Source organism: Erigeron canadensis, chromosome 4, assembly GCF_010389155.1.
Source record: "Erigeron canadensis isolate Cc75 chromosome 4, C_canadensis_v1, whole genome shotgun sequence".
In the NCBI taxonomy this organism is placed as follows: domain Eukaryota; kingdom Viridiplantae; phylum Streptophyta; class Magnoliopsida; order Asterales; family Asteraceae; genus Erigeron; species Erigeron canadensis.
The window spans coordinates 23,824,205-23,842,197 of NC_057764.1; the positions used below are offsets into that span (position 1 = coordinate 23,824,205).

General features: G+C 32.5%; 2 protein-coding genes across 2 annotated transcripts; one reads left to right on the plus strand and one right to left on the minus strand.

Moving 5' to 3' along the window:
• Positions 1–319: 319 nt before the first annotated feature.
• LOC122596676 lies at positions 320–3,847 on the minus strand. Its single transcript, XM_043769295.1, has 4 exons — positions 3,715–3,847; positions 2,598–2,724; positions 2,437–2,509; positions 320–788 (listed from the first exon to the last, which is right to left on the minus strand). Exons 1-4 carry the CDS (start codon positions 3,740–3,742, stop codon positions 528–530), a joined length of 489 nt encoding a protein of 162 aa, XP_043625230.1. The 5' UTR covers positions 3,743–3,847; the 3' UTR covers positions 320–527.
• Positions 3,848–11,963: 8,116 nt separating this feature from the next.
• Positions 11,964–16,013, plus strand: LOC122596457. The gene is made up of 2 exons (XM_043769037.1): positions 11,964–12,075; positions 15,355–16,013. The coding sequence occupies exon 2, from the start codon at positions 15,391–15,393 to the stop codon at positions 15,661–15,663; it is 273 nt and encodes a 90-aa protein (XP_043624972.1). The 5' UTR covers positions 11,964–12,075; positions 15,355–15,390; the 3' UTR covers positions 15,664–16,013.
• Positions 16,014–17,993: the final 1,980 nt, after the last annotated feature.

The window sequence follows — 17,993 nt, forward strand, 5'->3', positions numbered from 1 at the left end:
GTTAAAATTTTCATTACATTCATAAGGAAATTCTGCAAACATTGTGTGGGTAGATCATATGAAACATGTAAAAAATTTACTTGAACTGAATCCAAAAACTAAGTTAAATTAACCTAAGTAGAGAGATGCATAAAAGTAATGGCTCAAGAGGCTAATAAGGGTTTTCTTGAAATTAAAAGACAGATAAACAGAACTACATAACCAGATCCAAAAGGTAATTTCTCACACTTAAATGTCATCATTATGACGCAATCTTCCGCCGAGTTATAGAAAAATCTGCTTTTATGATTCAACATGCATAATATAGTAAGATATAGTATAGTTTTTTGTAGTATGTAACTTTATTCCAATAGCAATTTGTAAAAAACTTTTGTACATGCATCTTACAAAAGTACAAAACCCTTTGATCCAATGTAACAACATCCTTTAACAATTCGATATTATTGATAGTTTTAGATAATATATACATTGCTTGAAAAAACAACAGCCAAACCAATAACTTGGCGTTTAAATGCTAGTTTACTTGTTTACTCGCTAGTCTTTTGGATCATCATAACTACCAAAGTGATAAGGCTCGCGTATACTGAAGTTGGTATCTTCTGAACCACCTTTCCAACACCTGGAACACCCTCGGTTGTCCTCTTTGTGGCTATAGCCACTGTTGGTGCGATAGCTAGAGTGATGAGCAATCCTTGAGTAACATACACGAAAGTATCAGCTGTTAGTATTTTCATGAACTCTTCAAACTCTTCATGGTTGAGTTCCCCATCAAGATTCAGATCACATTCCTATGTAAACAAGAAACCATTAAGACAGATCAGATGGGACCCACAGAACCAAGACTGAGGATCAAATTGTATCATCATATTATTATAAATTTATTGACTGTGAAGACAAAAAGCGATTGACTACTTAAACCATTGTAATTGAATTCCAGTAAAGGTGGCAAAATGGGTGGGGCTGCTGGGTTATGTAACTTGTAAAACAGGTTCAGATTAAAATAGGTTGCTTCAGTACATAGTGGAAATTGGTTTGACCCGGAAACATTTTATTGTCAATTAATTTTTCTATAATATAGGCGTTAATATGATGACAAAAACTAGTTCTGCTTAGTTGAACCTTGTGAGACAAGGGGAGATCACATAAACGACAGCCTAGTTGTTGCAAGAAAACCTTTGTTTTGGTTGAAAATGGAGAACGGAACAGACCGCTAATAGGTAGTTTTGGACGAAAACGACAAATATGTAAATAATTTACATACAGAATTCAATAACTTATCAAATATCGTGACTTATGCAAAGTGTAGCTTTCAGTTTTGCAAAAGAACGATTTATTAGTTGCAGAAGACCAAAGACAAGGTTAGAAAAGTTGATCACTTCAGGAATGAAGTTCAATGGTTCAACAAGAGAACAAATTGCCTGATACAGAAATAATGAGACTAGATGACATAACTCGTAAAACTTGTCTGCTCAAGGAGTAAACAGAGAGAGATGGATATTCAAAACTACTTAGCGCTTAAAAGTAAGATGTTTCTAGTTTCTATATTTATTTATATATCCTGTAATGCACCCTTGTCGTAGATTCAAACCAAGAAACAATATCTTTGCAAAACCAAGGGAAACAAGTATACGACGACTTCAAATAGAGGTGCATTTTGACTTCTTTGTTAAACCGAATACTTCTCAAATACAGAATCGGAATGAAAACAGAAATTATTTTTGCATCATGATTCTTGGTTAAAAATTTTAAACATGGTTATGGTATTATTTCTCAAAAAGCTTAGAATAAAAAACGATTTATCCCAAAAGTGGAAATACAAATTATCCGGAATCTCTTGTGTTTTCAATCTTCATTTCCCTTCACATCAATCATATAGGTCCTATCATCATTTTATTTTTTAAACATCACAAAAAGAGGTGTAAACTTGTTTCCGACATCTAGCAAATAGGTCGATTCAGTTAATGTTTGATCACTAAGGAGACAAATGGGTAAAAGTATAAAGTCTAGCTAGAAATAACATGGGTCAAACTGTTGTGATGAAAATTTGAATATAAGATTTATATTGAGAGTTCTTTCTCGGTTAAAAATAAACGTTTTATGTCGATCTGAGTGGTTGCTCCAAGTTTTATAAAAGAGAACAAACATAACATGGGTCAAACAGGACGAAAGTTTCCCAAGTTAGTTTCTTGATGCACACTAGATCTTCTAATCAACAGATTATATTATTACTGATCAACATACTTTTTTTTAAAGAAATTTGACAAGATTTTTTCAGGTTAGCTCAACCAGCCATTTCAAAGTGTAACCAAACTTACCCAATTTGACCTATTACCCAACAAGTCCCACCAGCCTCTTTTTGAAACCCTCAAATATAGATAAACCCACAATTAGAACATTAAATGACATTCAGATTCAATAAATGCAACTTGAACATACCTTCATCAACTCTCTGATTTCCTCCTTCTTGGGTGGATCAAAATGAGGCCCAGGCAAACGCTTGTTGATATCACTATACCGAAAAGAATTAGCTGCATAAGTTCAACATTACGCTGCCCACAGGCAAATATGATATTTTCAAATAAAGTAAGAGATCTTACTTGTACACGAGCAACACAGCAATGTATAAATCTTCAAATGTCATATTAGCCTTTCCGGAACCATTCTTGTAATATTCAAAAACCTTGTCACTTATCTTTCGTATCTGTTTTTCTCTCCACTGCTTGCCTATACAAAGAGTTAGAATTATCATCATTATCATTTAAAGACATATTTTTAACTTTATAAAGTTCCCAAGACCCAAAATACAGATTCCACAAAAAATTAGGACCAATTCATCATTCCTTTATGCATTTCAGAAGACATATATATTTCAGCAGAAATAGTACCCAAATTTATACTCCCTCCGTCGTTTGAAAAATGCAATGTTTAACTCTACTCTTTTTCCATAAAGCGTTCATGTAACTCAGATACTTTCCCAATAGGAAATATCTCAATCTGCCATAGACCATAGTTAAGAGATACTAGGCACTAAGCAGCGGAGTTGACACTAGACTTAAGAATGAATGACTGTTCAATTAATGATACCAGTATATATATCACGAATATATTTGCCAATATCCAAAGATAAGCATATGTTTGAATGAGCAACACTAACCATTCTACTTATACTTTTGTAACCAAAAACCATTATAAATTATGCATTTAAAATAAACAACGTCTACAACGAAATTACAGTTTCTACAGTTAAACAACTAGTCTTTTTTATGACACAAAAAGTATAGTTACGCTAAATCGCTAATGTCTTAACGTATCATTCGAGTCAAATGATTAATAATCAAGTCCATTATAACCTTAAAATGATAGACAATGCAGAGCATCCAACAGCTAAAGTTGCGTTTTTGAACTATGATGCACCTATTTTACACCGAAAACTATGTTTGCAGACATCATAGGATTAGACAAATAATCATAAATATAAAGAATTTCAGCTGAACAAGCATTTGCAGACACAAAAATGCAAAATATTCTTTATTTAAATCTTAGGTGTGGTAAGAAAAGGTTCAGAAATGGTCATGGCTGACTTATATTACATCTAATTCATAAATTACATAAAAAAAAAAAAAAAAACCACATCTAAAATGGTCGCAATTAGATTCTAAACTTTATCTTAATTAGATATAAAGAGGGGAAGAAATTAAAAAGAAAGGAAATTACCATTAAGTTTTTCCAAGATTTGTCCCATGTTGAAATGAAATGAAAACAGAACAAAGAGAGCCTTGATTATATGGGTTTGGATGGGATGGGGAGTACGTGTACGTAAGATCCAAGATTACATACTTTTTGTTTGTATTAAAAAAAAAAAACAAAAAATATTAAATCAACATCAAGATGTGTGGGTGAGAGTCAACTTTGCTTGCTTGGAGATTCATTATTCATGTGACCCTACACTTAGTGTATTCTTGAGGTTTTTTTTTTTTAAAAAAAGAGGAAGATTGGATTGGGGAAGAAATGATAGAAGATTAGATTTATAAAAGTCATTCTTGAGTTTGAAAAGAAAATGAAAGAAAAATAATCGGAACAATCGCCGGAAACCTGCAACTACCACCGGAAACCTTCAACCACCGCTGGAAACCACCATTTCCACCTACAACCACCACCTGCAACCACCCCTTCCACGCAACCACCACCGGAAACCTGCAACCACCACCTGCAACAACCACCGGAAACCTGCAACCACCACCTGCAACAACCACCGGAAACCTGCAACCACCGCCTGCAACCACCCCTGCAACGCAACCACCACCGGAAACCTGCAACTGCCACCTGCAACCACCACTTCCACGAGTTTCATTCCAAATCAGACCAAAATGGCCAGAAAACTTTTGGGGGAAAAAACCTTAGATTTTTCCTTCCCTTCACTTTCTTTTCTCTTGGAAAAAAAACTCAAGAATGTAAAAAGGTGATTTTTCTTATCTTTCCCTTTATTTTCCTTTGGAAAAAAAAACTCAAGAATGCAGCCTTAAAGTTAAATATTTAAGGATTAGGATCCTCTACGGTACAACAACAACAACTGTACCCAATCCCTGAGCGGGGTATGGGGGAGGTGAGCTGTAGACAGTCTTACTTCTACCCAGAGGTAGAGAGACTGATTAGGATCCTCTACAGTGAAGTTGAAATAACCTAATCCAATGTTTAAAATTAAATTTGATGTTTAAATTTTAACCATTGAAGTTGGAATAACTTTAAAAGATCCCAATATAATAATCAGTCATTAAATGATGGGAAATGATCCTTGCATAATACCTTTTAGTCATATATAACACTATATACTATATGTATAATACAGTTGTATTGTACAACCATATAATACATGTATATGTTGTGTATAACAAAAATAAATTGTGTAGGGACCACTTCCCTTAAACTATTCATATTAACGTGAAAGAGGATGATTCTATCAAGTTAATTTTAATACGAGGGATCAAGTTAGAAGTATTTTGACCATTGGATTAAAATCAATAATCAAAATTTAATGTTTATCTTTAAATCTTAATCATTGATTTTATTCTAAAAATTAATGTATTTCAAACTTTACACATCAACTTGGGATAACTTGAAGGAATCTTTACCTTATTAATCACCTAGATTATATAATTAACTACAATATTTGCATATGAAAGTAAGTTTTAGAGTTTTGAATAGTCATTTGTGATCAAAATTAAGTTATCTGTGTTTGAGCTATTACACAAATTTATCGAGCTTGAATTTATGAAGTAGTGATTTAAGCTTGAATAATAAGTAAAATTAAATATACAATAATATACGTAAAATATGATCACAAAAGTTCAAAAAGTTATTAAACTTAAATTAGTTTTTATACATGTTAAAACTGAAATTCTTGTTATGTCGCATTCACGCTCAATAACGAAAAGAAAGTAAGATATGTATGTGGATAATTGTTTTTCATCTTAAGCTGATTAGCTCCTGTAACGAGACATTCTAAAACTGAAATTCTATGTTTGGTATAGTTATTTGACGAATTTTAAGTTATTTGGCTTATTTTGTACGCTCATTTAGGGGTTGTTTGGTTTACGGAATGTTTTTGAAGGAATTGAAATTTGTTAAAGGAATTTGAATGTAAAGGAATTGGAATCTAAAACTTTTAAAATATTTATATGTTTGATTGGCAAAATTTAATGGAATTTAATTAAATGATATGGAATTTAAATTTTAGTAAATGACAAAAATTACCCTTTTGTTAAACGTTTATTATACATAGTATATTGATATGGATCTTACACCATTTGTAACACCATAATATTTTAAGGTAATAGAAAATTAACCTTTTTTTTATAGTTTTAACATTAAATTAATTTTCTAGTATTTTGTTTTGAGATAAGAGATTAATTTAGTTGGAACTTTAGTGTATAGCGGGTAAAGATACCCATTTATATTTTTCTATTACATGGCAAAGAGGAGATTAGTCCAGCCACTTTTCTTGATGAATCACTAATCAAAATTCTCTCAAATTCTAATTTTCTAGTTCTTCTTAATCCATTCTTCTAAATTAAATTTCATTCTCTATACTTCCAATCAATTTTTCAAGGGAATAACAATAACAATCATCAATAATCTAGAAGAAGCAAAAATTGAAAGTTAGGGTTTGTATTTCTTGGTGGTGGTCGAATTTAGCAAGAAGAAAGGAAGAAGAATTGGAGATTTTATATTTGTTTGATTTTCTTTGAGGTAAAGAATTCTCTATAATTGTTGAATTCTAAATTAGGGTTTTGATTATTGAAATTAGGGTTCTTGACTAATGAATTTGAGAATTTTGTAATTTGAGAATTTTTAAAGAACCCTAATGGAATTAAAGGGAGAAATTACGCGCTTTTACAATGAGTTATTATGATGATGAATCCCATAGAGATAAATTATATGTATTTAGGTGTTTGGATAGAATATAATTATGAAATTGATTATGAGATTAAAATGAAGGATTTTGAGTAGCCAAACACCATAGTGATTAAGTTCATGAAGAAATTAGTTAGATGATTGTGAAAGAAATGAGTTTATAGAACTCATAGTTATATATGATATGTTGTGTAGGTGGTGGAGAACAATTTATTGAGCTTAATAGCCATGTAGTGCCAACTTGCAAATCTAGGTGAGTGTATATATATGTGTTTATAGTTTGTGTAAGGTACCCTATTGTTGCGTGGATCGTAATAAGACGTGATTCATTATGTCAAGAGTGCGAAATCCTCTTGAGATAATTAGATTGCTATTGCCTTTTGCTGATTAATGAGTAATTAACCAACCTAAGGAGATGCACAAAACTTGTGGTTCGTGTAGGAGGTCACAGGAAGGAACAAGTAACTTGAATTCGTGAATCTGTGATTATCTTCAAAACGATTAACCAAGATTAACCTAATTCCGTAGATTAGGTCTTGTATTTATACTAGTTATGTATTGGATCGTGTGGGCTTTGGCCTTAATTAGATAATTAGGCCCGAAATTAACAATAACCAATACACTTCGTGCTGACGTCAGCACGAGGGTAATCCCATGTGCTGATGACGTCAGCACGAGGGACGTGCCTTTGGTCCTTTGTTTGAATTCTTTTGACTCGTGCATAACATCCAATCATCGTTTAAGTATTCTACGACACTTATAAACCTTGATTCTATGTTTTTGTACCTACAAAACAATATATAACACACAAACACAATATAAAATACAAACAGATATAATATTGAAGTTCAAACGTAATCATTAAATATCAACACAAGTTCTTATTTAAATGATTACAAACATAGTTCTTAAAACATAAACGATAATCAAATCTATGTTGCGATTGTCACAACGAATCTGCATCTACAGTTTGCAATATGGAAGGCATAGGTAGATAATTCCTATGACCAAATTATGTATGTTGATTGTGTGTAAGACTAGTAGATGATGATATACCTACTAGCAAATGTTAAGTTTGTGCAAGACTAGTAGATGATGAGATACCTACTAGCATATATTGTTTTGTATAAGACTAGTAGATGATGAGATACCTACTAGCATATATTGAATGTGAGACTAGTAGATGATGAGGTACCTACTAGCATATATTGTTTTGTGTAAGACTAATATATGATGAGATACCTACTAGCATATATCCTTGGCCAAGTAGAACAAACGTGATCTTGAATTGCTTATTGTTGCTTTGATTGTTGGATGAATGTTTCAAGTTGTTTATATGCATTTAAATAGATATAGATAAATTGATCTTACATATATGCACTCACTAAGCTTTAATGCTTATGTTTTAGTTGTTTGATGTTTTATAGGAATATGTAGTAGTAGCAAGAGCAAGGAGCCGGTGACGCAAAGTCAGAGTTCAAAGTCTTGAGGTTCGGAAGAATTGACATTTTGGGTAATTAGATAGACAATCCCTAATAACCACTTGGCTCTTGATACAAGTTCTTTTTGGTTAAACAAGTCTATTTTGGTATAAAACTTGTGATAATGTCAAACTTTTTGTTATTTGGATTATGTATGGTTATGTAAATGTTTAGTAGGTCAATGACTCGGATAAATGACCCGTTGGGTCGTATATTGATTTTTGGTAACAACGATGGTTGTAAGTAGTGAATTTGATGTCATTTGGTTGTTTGAAAGGTGAAATTCAACTTCCCCACCTGCAACTTTTAACTTTTTTCTCCTTTTCTTCACTAACTAGTTTTTTTTTTCCAAATTGCCCTTTCTTTAATTATAGGGTAAATTACAAAAATCATACCTGGGGTTTGTTCGAAACTACACTGGTCATGCCTAAAATTTAAAAATTACGCGAGTCATACCCACTGTTGTCAAAAACTTACACTAACCATACCTATCGCTGACGGTCGTCTATTTGACTATTAAATCAAGTCACATGTCATGCATGTGAGGTATCAAAACTGTAATTTTGTGCATACTTTAGGTATTATCCTTGTAATTCACCATAAAAATAATTATTAAGAATTTTAGAGTTTTATTTATACTTCATTTATTAAGTTAGCTATATATGACATTTATTATGAAACAATAAATTTTATAATGTAAAGTATATCGAGAAAAATAGTTAATACAAGAATTCATTTATTATTAAACATGTCATTATTATTTTGTTATATGTGTATAATGAATATAACAAGGATGTGAACCATCAAAACCACTAAAATTTTCACTTATATATATATATATTATTAATTGATGATTTACTCTTTTTGATAAAACCTATTTAAAAAATATAATTTTAAAAAGCAATATAATTTTTTCGTAGGGTTTGTTGACATCCCCTCAGATTAGAGGGGTAAAGTAATATCGAATACTCGTTACGGTTTTAGAATATATCTAAAAATTAGCAATTTGTAGTATTTTGTGTTTAAAGTTCCAGGGTTAATCGTTAGTCTAATCTTAGAATTTCTATGCCTAAATTTGTATCGTATGATGACATCCTTTTATAATTTTTTTAGTTTTTATTTTGAAATAGGTTTTTAAAAAAAATATATATGTGTGTGTGTGAATTTTAATATAGAATATCTACCCACTTTAATAAATGAAGTATAAATATAAATATCTTAATAATTTTTATTAAAGTGAATTAGACAAATGATACCTAAAGTATATACGAAATTACGGTTTTGATACCTCACATGCACAACACGTGATTTGACTTAACGGTCAAATTGACGGCCTTTAGTGATAGGTATGGTCAATGTAAGTTTTTGACAACGATGAGTATGGCTCGCGTAATTTTTAAATTGTAGGTATGATCAGTGTAGTTTTGAACAAATCTCAGATATGATTTTTGTAATTTACCCTTAATTATACCAAAGAAGATCTTATTTTCATCTAACAAAGATCTTTAATTACAAAATATTGTTTAACATAACTATACAACGATTATGAGATCTAAATTCCCTTGGCCGAAAATCATACGAAACGGTGGTGGCTGGAAAATATAAGCAACAGTGTCAGGGAGGTAGTTGGTCAGTGGCTTGGGTGGTTGGTGGCGGTGGTTGACTGTGGTATCGGAAGAGCTACAACACTCAAGCAAGGCTTGTATAGTTTGAGGGTTTTTTTAGTCAAATTGTTTCAATTCCATTGAAATTGAAAACTTTCCATTTGTTTAGTGAATGATTTCTGAATTATGTAATTTAAGGAATTTGAAGGAATGTTTTGAATTCCAATTCCATCATTTTAACCAACCAAACAAAGGAAAGAATGGAATTTAGATTTTAATTGAATTCTTTGGACCAAACACCCCTTTGTTTAAGGTTTTTAAGCTTATACTTTTATGCTTTTAGTTATTAAGTATATACTATGACTTTGCATATCTATCTTGATAATAAAACAACGTCAATTGTGAATTTTTAAATTTTTTTTTTTATAAATATATATCTTTTGTTGATATATGATCATGTTTATTTTATTTTTTTAATTATAAAATAATACGCAAAATCATAAAGCTAAAACAGACATCTAAGAAGAGCTTAATAACCTATATAATATAAGCCAGTTTAAACACTACATACTGGTAAACTCATAAAACATAAGCAAATAAACGATAAGTTAATAGATACAAGAAAACAAAACAACCCTAAAATATAATCATTGTTAAATCTACTACTTGCTTATTCTGAAAACAACCTTCATTTTTTTTTTTTAATGGCTGAATATTATTACTAAGAGACTACGCCGGATAACTTTACAAGCAAAAAGTTTAGCTTTTATTATAAAGCTTATAGTCTTTTTAGCTTATTTTGAATAAGCTAGTTTAGTGTTTGGTAGAGCTTTTTAAGCTTATGCTTTTGAGTTTGCATAAGCGAATTTTAATGAAGGGTTTTTGGACAAAAGCAAAGATGCAAACATGCTATATTATTATTAGCATAGTACTTGCGAAATTCGGCAATGGTTTAGTGGTATCGGCGATGGATGATGATGGCGGTGACTATTGGTGATGATAGCGGTGTCGAGTGATGTAGGTTGATGTAAATGTAACTGATGTAAAGATGGTGGTTGGAATATTTTAAACGATAAAAGGATACCCGCGTAATGGGGCGGTGATGTGAGGGTGGTCGCAACCGGTGGTGATGGCGGCGAGGAGTAATGGTGGTGGTAATTGATGTAAAAATAATTGATCTAAAGGGTGGTTTAGATATATTAAAAGATAAAAGATGGATGATGTAAATTAGCTTATTAAAATATACTCGTAATAGTTATTTAGTATCTTTTTTTGTTCTAACTTTTCAACAAGGATGAATAATCTTTATAAAAGAGTAAAGATACATTAGTGAAACTAATCTATACATTACATACTACTAACAAAAAACTTTTGATAAATAAGCATAAACCAAAAAGTAAAAATAAGACATAACGAAAAGAGAAAGGGGTTAACTAGTATGTTTCTAGCAGCATGCTTCCACCATAATTTCCAGATAGGAGAGATTTTACATTTAAACATGTGATTTTTATGGGGGAGTTTGTGAGTAGGAATCATGCTTCTTCTAGCAACATATTGGTTTTTCTCAAAGAAAAATATTATAATGACAAATTAACTACAAAATATTATTTATAAAATCATTATGTCATCAATAAAATGGATGTTAAAAAAAAACCCCTATACTTTTCCATGTAATCGATTCATTTAGTTTGCTACTATTAATTTGTAAATAACATTTTTCTGAACTGAAAAAACAAGGTGTACAAGATATACACTTCGCTATGGGTGAACAAAAACCGAACCAGAAAACCGAGAACCGAAAAAAACCGAACCGAGAAAACCGAATTAAACTGATTGGTTTGGTTTTGTTTTTTTAAAAACCGAACGAATCGGTTCGGGTTTTGGTTTTATATGAAAAACCGACCGTCAAAACCGAACCGAAAACAATTTATATTTTATATTTATAGTATCTATAATTATATCTATTACTAATTTATGTAATGATCCATTTTTCATATTTATAGACAGGAACTACCAATTCTTTAGTCTGATCGAATTAAAAACTTCTTAGAAAGACTATCATGCTCATTCATTGTTGAGTACAATAAAAAATGACTAAACTTGCAACTAGTTTTACCTTGTGTAAAATTCAGTATATTGAACAAAACAACAGTTACAATATAAACTCCAGATATATGACCTACCTTTTTACGTTCCAAAAGTTCAACAACAATATAAACTAGCATCGTAATACACAAGTTATAAGAAAACGAACATCAAACTTTTCCATGTTTAACAATACCAAGATTGGCTCTACATAACTATAGCAAAAAAATAAAAAATTAAAAAAAAACAAAATAAACTGAAAACCGACTCAAACCGAACCGAAAAACCAATAAACCGAACCAAACAAAAACCGAATCCTAACGGTTTTTAGTTTTGAAAAACCGAAAGTTTCGGTTTGGGTTTTGGTTGTAGGTCAAACCGACCAATCTCGCCCTACACCTCGCATACTTCTCCGTTTAAGTTTTCCCTCACGCCTCAGTTGCTGCTGTTGCTATTCTTCGAATTTTAGTTACATTTTTATTTTCTCTCCACAGGTAAGGCTTTTACTATTTTTAATTATATTTTATATTTTCTACTATTTATTATTTTTGTTCATTTCCACTTATTTGAAAATGCGTTGGGCAGCAATCAAGGGATGTTTCATAACTCTGGTTTTGTTAAACCGATCACTCTTTTTCTTAGATTTAATAAATTCTATTTATTTTAGGGTTTAGTTCTAGCATTTGCAAAAAAAATAAAAATAAAAAAATACTAGTACGTATACCGATTCAATAAATATTGAAGTAAATTGTTGGCGAATTTACTGAGCTCGGTTATGGCTTGAAGCGTGGATCGAGTTCTACCACACTAAGAATTGGAGTTTTGAGTTAGATTTCTTCAATAAAGTTTTAGCGTGTTTTGGCTAATATCTTGACTTCGGTGATCATCGATTCGTGTCTTTATAAATTATATTCGTTTGAGTGCTGCTGGATAACTTTGCAACTAAACAATCTTAATTGTTGCTCATTTGACCTTAGCGATAGAATATACGTGATTAACAAATATTTGCAATACGGTGTTCAAACGTGCCCTCAATTGGTAAATGCTATAGTCGTTATCGAACTGTGTTGTCATTGGTTGATTGAGTCATGCCTTGGTGTAGACACATTTGTTATATTATATGCGTTCATCCCGTTGATCCAGATAAATGAGCGAGCTTATCATTAGTGGATAGAGCTCATAAGTCACATACTCGGTCCCCTTTGTCAGTTTTCCTTTTTCCATTTGCTTTCCCGTTATATAGCTAATAGCAAAAATGTTTGTGAAGAGGGATATTTGAGGGTGTTTTTTAATGTCAACCGATTCTTTGATGGAAACTTTGACTGGTACTTTATCTAACTTGCTTTAGCTGCCAGTTGCCTATTGGTTTACTCACAGCAGATAATGTATGCGTAGAGTTTTGGTTATCCTCTACCTGCAAGATGTGAGCAATATCCATAACTTTACCATCTGCATTCTCTTCGTTTTTAATCTTTTGCTATACATATTTGCTTTCATTCCTCTATTTTCCTCTTGTAATTTTGCTTAGCAATTTTAATGTGGTTATTCTTTGGACCCATCTGTTTTCTATAAAATCATGATGCGAACATGACATTGGTAGTTATCAAGACTTCTTCCATTCCAAAATTACAACTTTTGATATTTGTAGTTGTTATACGGGTCTTTCTGCTCTCTTGGATCCAGTCCGATATTTGAGTGGCCATTTTATGAATTGAGAAACACGTCACCTATAAAATGGTATAAGATATAGAGGTGGGTTAGATTAGGGACTCCTTATTTTAGGGACTGTTAGGGACTCGATCTAGACCGTCCATTTTCATCAGATCTAATCACCACTGATCATCTCCGGCGACATCTCCGGTGAGACTTACACATGTGTAAGTACAACTTACACATGTGTAAGTTGAATAAAAATTATGATTCGGAGCGGGCTTCGCCCTTAAGGATATTCATAAACCAAAGCTGGTGGGGGTGATAGGTCATTGAGGGTGATAGGTCATAGTGTGATAGGTCATAGAGGGTGATAGGTCATAGGGGGTGACCAGTGATGGGTGATCTACCTAAAAACATTTGTACTTAAAACATGTGTAAGTTACTTACACATGTATAAGTCTCGCCGGAGATGGTCGCCGTTGCCGGAGGATCATGGTGGTGGTGGTGGTGGTCAGAGATGATGGTGGTGGTGGCCGGAGAAGGAGGTAGAAGGAGTCCCTAACAGTCCCTAAAATAAGGAGTCCCTAATTTAACTTTTCCCATAAGATGTAACCCTAAATATGTGATATTATTTGGAATTATTATAAGTGAGCATGGGTGATCCAAATGGAAATATGTGTTTGCTTCTTTGTGTGCCCTTGCATTCTTTTGGTATCATTTTCGGGTAATGTAACTATCTTCCATGGGAGGCCGCGTTTATGGAATTTTGACGAGATCGTGTGGTACCCATCTGTGAGTTTTTATTGCCAGGTACCAAGATGTAGATATTCGTCAGATACGGTAACACTTGTAAAGTTGTCGTCATACTACTTTTTATTGGTGACCTTTAAGTTCTAGCTGTGCTTTGAAGGTACACTAATATTTGCCTACATGTAGCAGCCAATATATTGTTGATTCTTGTGTTGCTCTTTCATGTGTGAAACGTGATCTGCTAAGCTAATAATCACAGTTTCTTTTATTGCTTTTGCCATGATAATATTCCAATTTATTTATGTTCTGAACCAAGTCCTATATTGAGATAGAAGTTGATATATTCCTATTGTTGATTCTTAAAATAGGCTCAGTTAAAAAATAAAAAAAATACATGTTCAAGCTTTTTGAGTCTAATCATCTTCGATAAATTTTATGGAATAACTTAGACTGGTAATTATAGTGGCTTAGTGTTGTATTGGTCATGTTAGAATCAGCCATGTCTAGAAAATAGTAGAACACTATACTAGTAAGACTATTCGTTATGGGACTCTTGATAACACAATGGAAAAATAGGCTTTTGTTTTTGCGCTTTTTTTTCCCTTTCCTTTTGTAATGTTGATGTCTTGTCAGTTAACCTGTAACAGTAGTATAGTATTGCATTCTGTTCAAAGTACTTTACTAGCAGAGGACTTGAAACAAATTTTAGAGTGTTTTGTATGACTGCGCTATCAGATTTTAGTCTTGACACCTCCAAATTGTGTTCTGATTAACAAAGCTAAGTGAATGACTTATTTAGTTACATGGGGTACCTTTAACAAGAAGGGGCAATATTGGATTGGGTGACATGTCAAAATGCGTATTTCTTTTGTCTCGTAGAAAAAGATGAGCCAGATTGGTCTGACCTCAAACTTTTAATTTCTGTATTTTCAAGTTTTTGTAAACAATCATTTGTCAAGTATAATATCAAAAACTATGATTTTTTAATAATAGTTTAATATGTTGTACCAAAAGATTTAGGAGGTTTTATGTATATACATTATCATCCTTTGGGCTACTTTGAACTTCTTGACCCGTTTCATTTCTACATATATTTTAGTTCGACACTTTGACGCTAAGTGATGAAATTATAACCCAAATGGACCCATTCATAAATAAATGCATCTAACTAAATCTTGTGTATCTAAATTAATTTGATTATTTAGTTAATGATACTGATGAGTAAATAGGTCTTCCAAATTTTCCAACAAGACCAGATATAACACTTCTTCATGGGATGTCATTGAAAGTAAACCGTTGGACCTTTTTTCTTTGTCAGATGGTACTAAAAATCGTTGTAATGCCTTTTCTTGTGCTTTGTGATATTTCAGCAAAGACTCGATTAATACTCAAATAGTGGTGGAAAAATGTCGAAAGGGCTTATCTGGGCAACTGCAGAGGATTTGGCAAGAAATAGGGGAAAGATGCTTTCACTATATCGACAAGTACTCAGGAGCCTCAATTCTCCTATCTTGCCTTTAAATTTGGCAGCAAGGTTGCACAGGAAAGCACAAGCACGAGCCATTTTCATGTCGGGTGCTGAGGAAAGATCTATCCACAATATTGAAGATCTCGTTGACATTGCAGAGTATTCTCTATCGCTCTTGAGAAAAGGAGAAATCCCAAAATATATCCAGTGAAACTGCCATAGTGCCATCTACTCATTCCGTTCAGACTTTATATAAGGTTTGCTGCTAGGAACAAGTAGTATTGCTCATAAAATATGTAGATATAGGAAGTGATGGTGCGTTATTCGTTAAGCCTAGAGTTGATTTGAAAGTTTTTTACCAAAGTTGTAAGAATACTGATCATAATTGTTATAAGCTTTGCTGATCAGATCCATGGAAATGCCGAACTGGAAATTGCAGGTTATTTTATGTGTCCTAAAATCTAATGGGCGATGGTCGTTGTAGATTTGTTATGGTTTATAGTTAATCTTTGAACAAACTTTCTAATTCATTAAGCTAATTGTTAGTTGAATTTTAAACAATAGTAGTATTGTACTGGAATAGTGATTGTATGAAGTGAGTTATTCCTTCATTTTTCATTAGAACCATGTTCAAGATTTAATAATTGCATCTGATTGTAGCCAAGAACGACCACACTTACAAGTACAATTGACACGAGTTTTCAGTTTCCCTATGCCAAAGTGTTTCTTTCGAGCTGTAGAACTTCGTCAATGTCATTCACTATCAATGATGGGACATCCCGCCGTGGATAATTTGATTGCATACATTGTGTTTCAGCTGTTGCTTAGTATAGCATGATGCATTGTTATAAAAACGCATATAGTTTTTGTCATGACAAGCAGTGAATCAGCTGGAAAAACCTCTACCTATAGAAATAGAGGTCAAGAGTTGCATTTTTATTCCTTGCAAAATGGCTGGTTTATTTTTTCTTATTTAAAGCAGCTTCTTTATGAGGCAAGACTTTTTACATCTTACCTTCCTCATACCTTGTGGAAGACAGGATTAAATACCATTTGTATATTAAAAGTTGGTATGATTAGTCTTAAAACAACCAGGGTGCATACAGATTCGGAAATCATACCAGAATTCGTACCCATTGCAGTTCCACCCTTAATCAAGACCTCTAGTGATTCTGTGGGAACAATCCAAAAGCCACCCAGAAAATATGCTCTTTTCCATTAAACATCCCATGAAGAGACAGTGATACAAATCTTTATTGTTGTCATCTTGAACTTTTATATCTTTCAGCAACAACACAAGTTATTGTACCATATTGGACAATTCTCGAAAGGGCTTATGTGGGCACCTAAAAAAAGGGGAAGGGTTATTTCACTGTATAGGCAAGTTTTGAGAAGCGTCAGTCCCCTGATATTGCCTTAAAGTTTAGAAGCGAGACTGCACAAGAAAGCAAAAGCAGTCAAGCACGAGCCATCTTAATGCTGGCTGTAGGAATGATCGATTTGCAACATTGAAAATACCAGAATAAATTCATTTAAAACTCCATTAAATTCGCAGTTCAAACATTTAACACATCTAAGAAGTAATGCCACAGGTAATTTGAAATTGTCACGAGAAAGGTTGTAAAAAGGCTCCTAGTAATATTTGATCAAAATCGCAAGGGTAAGTTGAACGTGGTCTAATCGGTGATGATCTCTGTTTTTCTTCAACATTAGGGGACCACTCTCCATTCAATGCTGAAGCCTTGTACATACTTTAAACTACAAGATCAAGACCATGAACTGTCACAAGTGATTTAGGGAAAAAACTCAAGAACTTGTCACTCCAGATAGTCGAACCCAAAACCTATTATAAAAAACAAAGATTAATCTACCGGTTGAACGGACTTCATTACTATTCACTCAAATAAATTGTAATATCTAATGGGTAATAATCAATTCTCTTAAGTTATTAGCCTAAAAATTTTCTTAATTAATAGGATTATGACATGTGAAAAATTAGGAAGTGAAATTAGGAAAGAGAATTAGTGGTATCCACATGTCATCATTTAAAGCTATTAGGATGATTTTTAGGCTAATTTGTTAGGAGGATAAATCATTTTCCATATCTAATACCTAGATAAAAGAGGAGCCTAAAAACACACTTACCACAACGACACTCCTAGAGATATATTTTCCCGTCTCTCGCTCTCCTACACATTTATTTATTATTTTGTTTAATTTTTATCTTTATCGTTTTAAAAATAAATACTAATATTTATATATTTAAGGAGATAACATGATGGTTTAATAAGTCTTAAAAAGTTGCAGAAGGGGGGGGGGTTGAATACATGTAACACCCATCATTTAAAAACAAGGATTTCCAAAAATTTTCACCTTATGGTGTCAAAGAAAGCGGAACAAACATTTAAAAGTCCAAATCAATAAATTCAGTTTGGTTTGTTCATCAAACAGTGTTACTAGCCATATCATTGAAACAAGTCTAAGTGGAAATCCATCGGTTGCCCAACATAAAACAACCGATCACAAGTCAATACATTTCAT

Excerpts from the sequence above, each read along its gene's own strand:
- LOC122596676 (XM_043769295.1), bottom strand. The coding sequence starts at position 3,742 with ATGGGACAAATCTTGGAAAAACTTAATG. Across the intron at positions 2,510-2,597 it reads GCTGTGTTGCTCGTGTACAA|TGATATCAACAAGCGTTTGC; the intron begins GTAAGATCTCTT and ends TTTTCGGTATAG. Across the intron at positions 789-2,436 it reads AAATCAGAGAGTTGATGAAG|GAATGTGATCTGAATCTTGA; the intron begins GTATGTTCAAGT and ends TTGTTTACATAG.
- LOC122596457 (XM_043769037.1), top strand. The coding sequence starts at position 15,391 with ATGTCGAAAGGGCTTATCTGGGCAACTGCAGAGGATTTGGCAAGAAAT.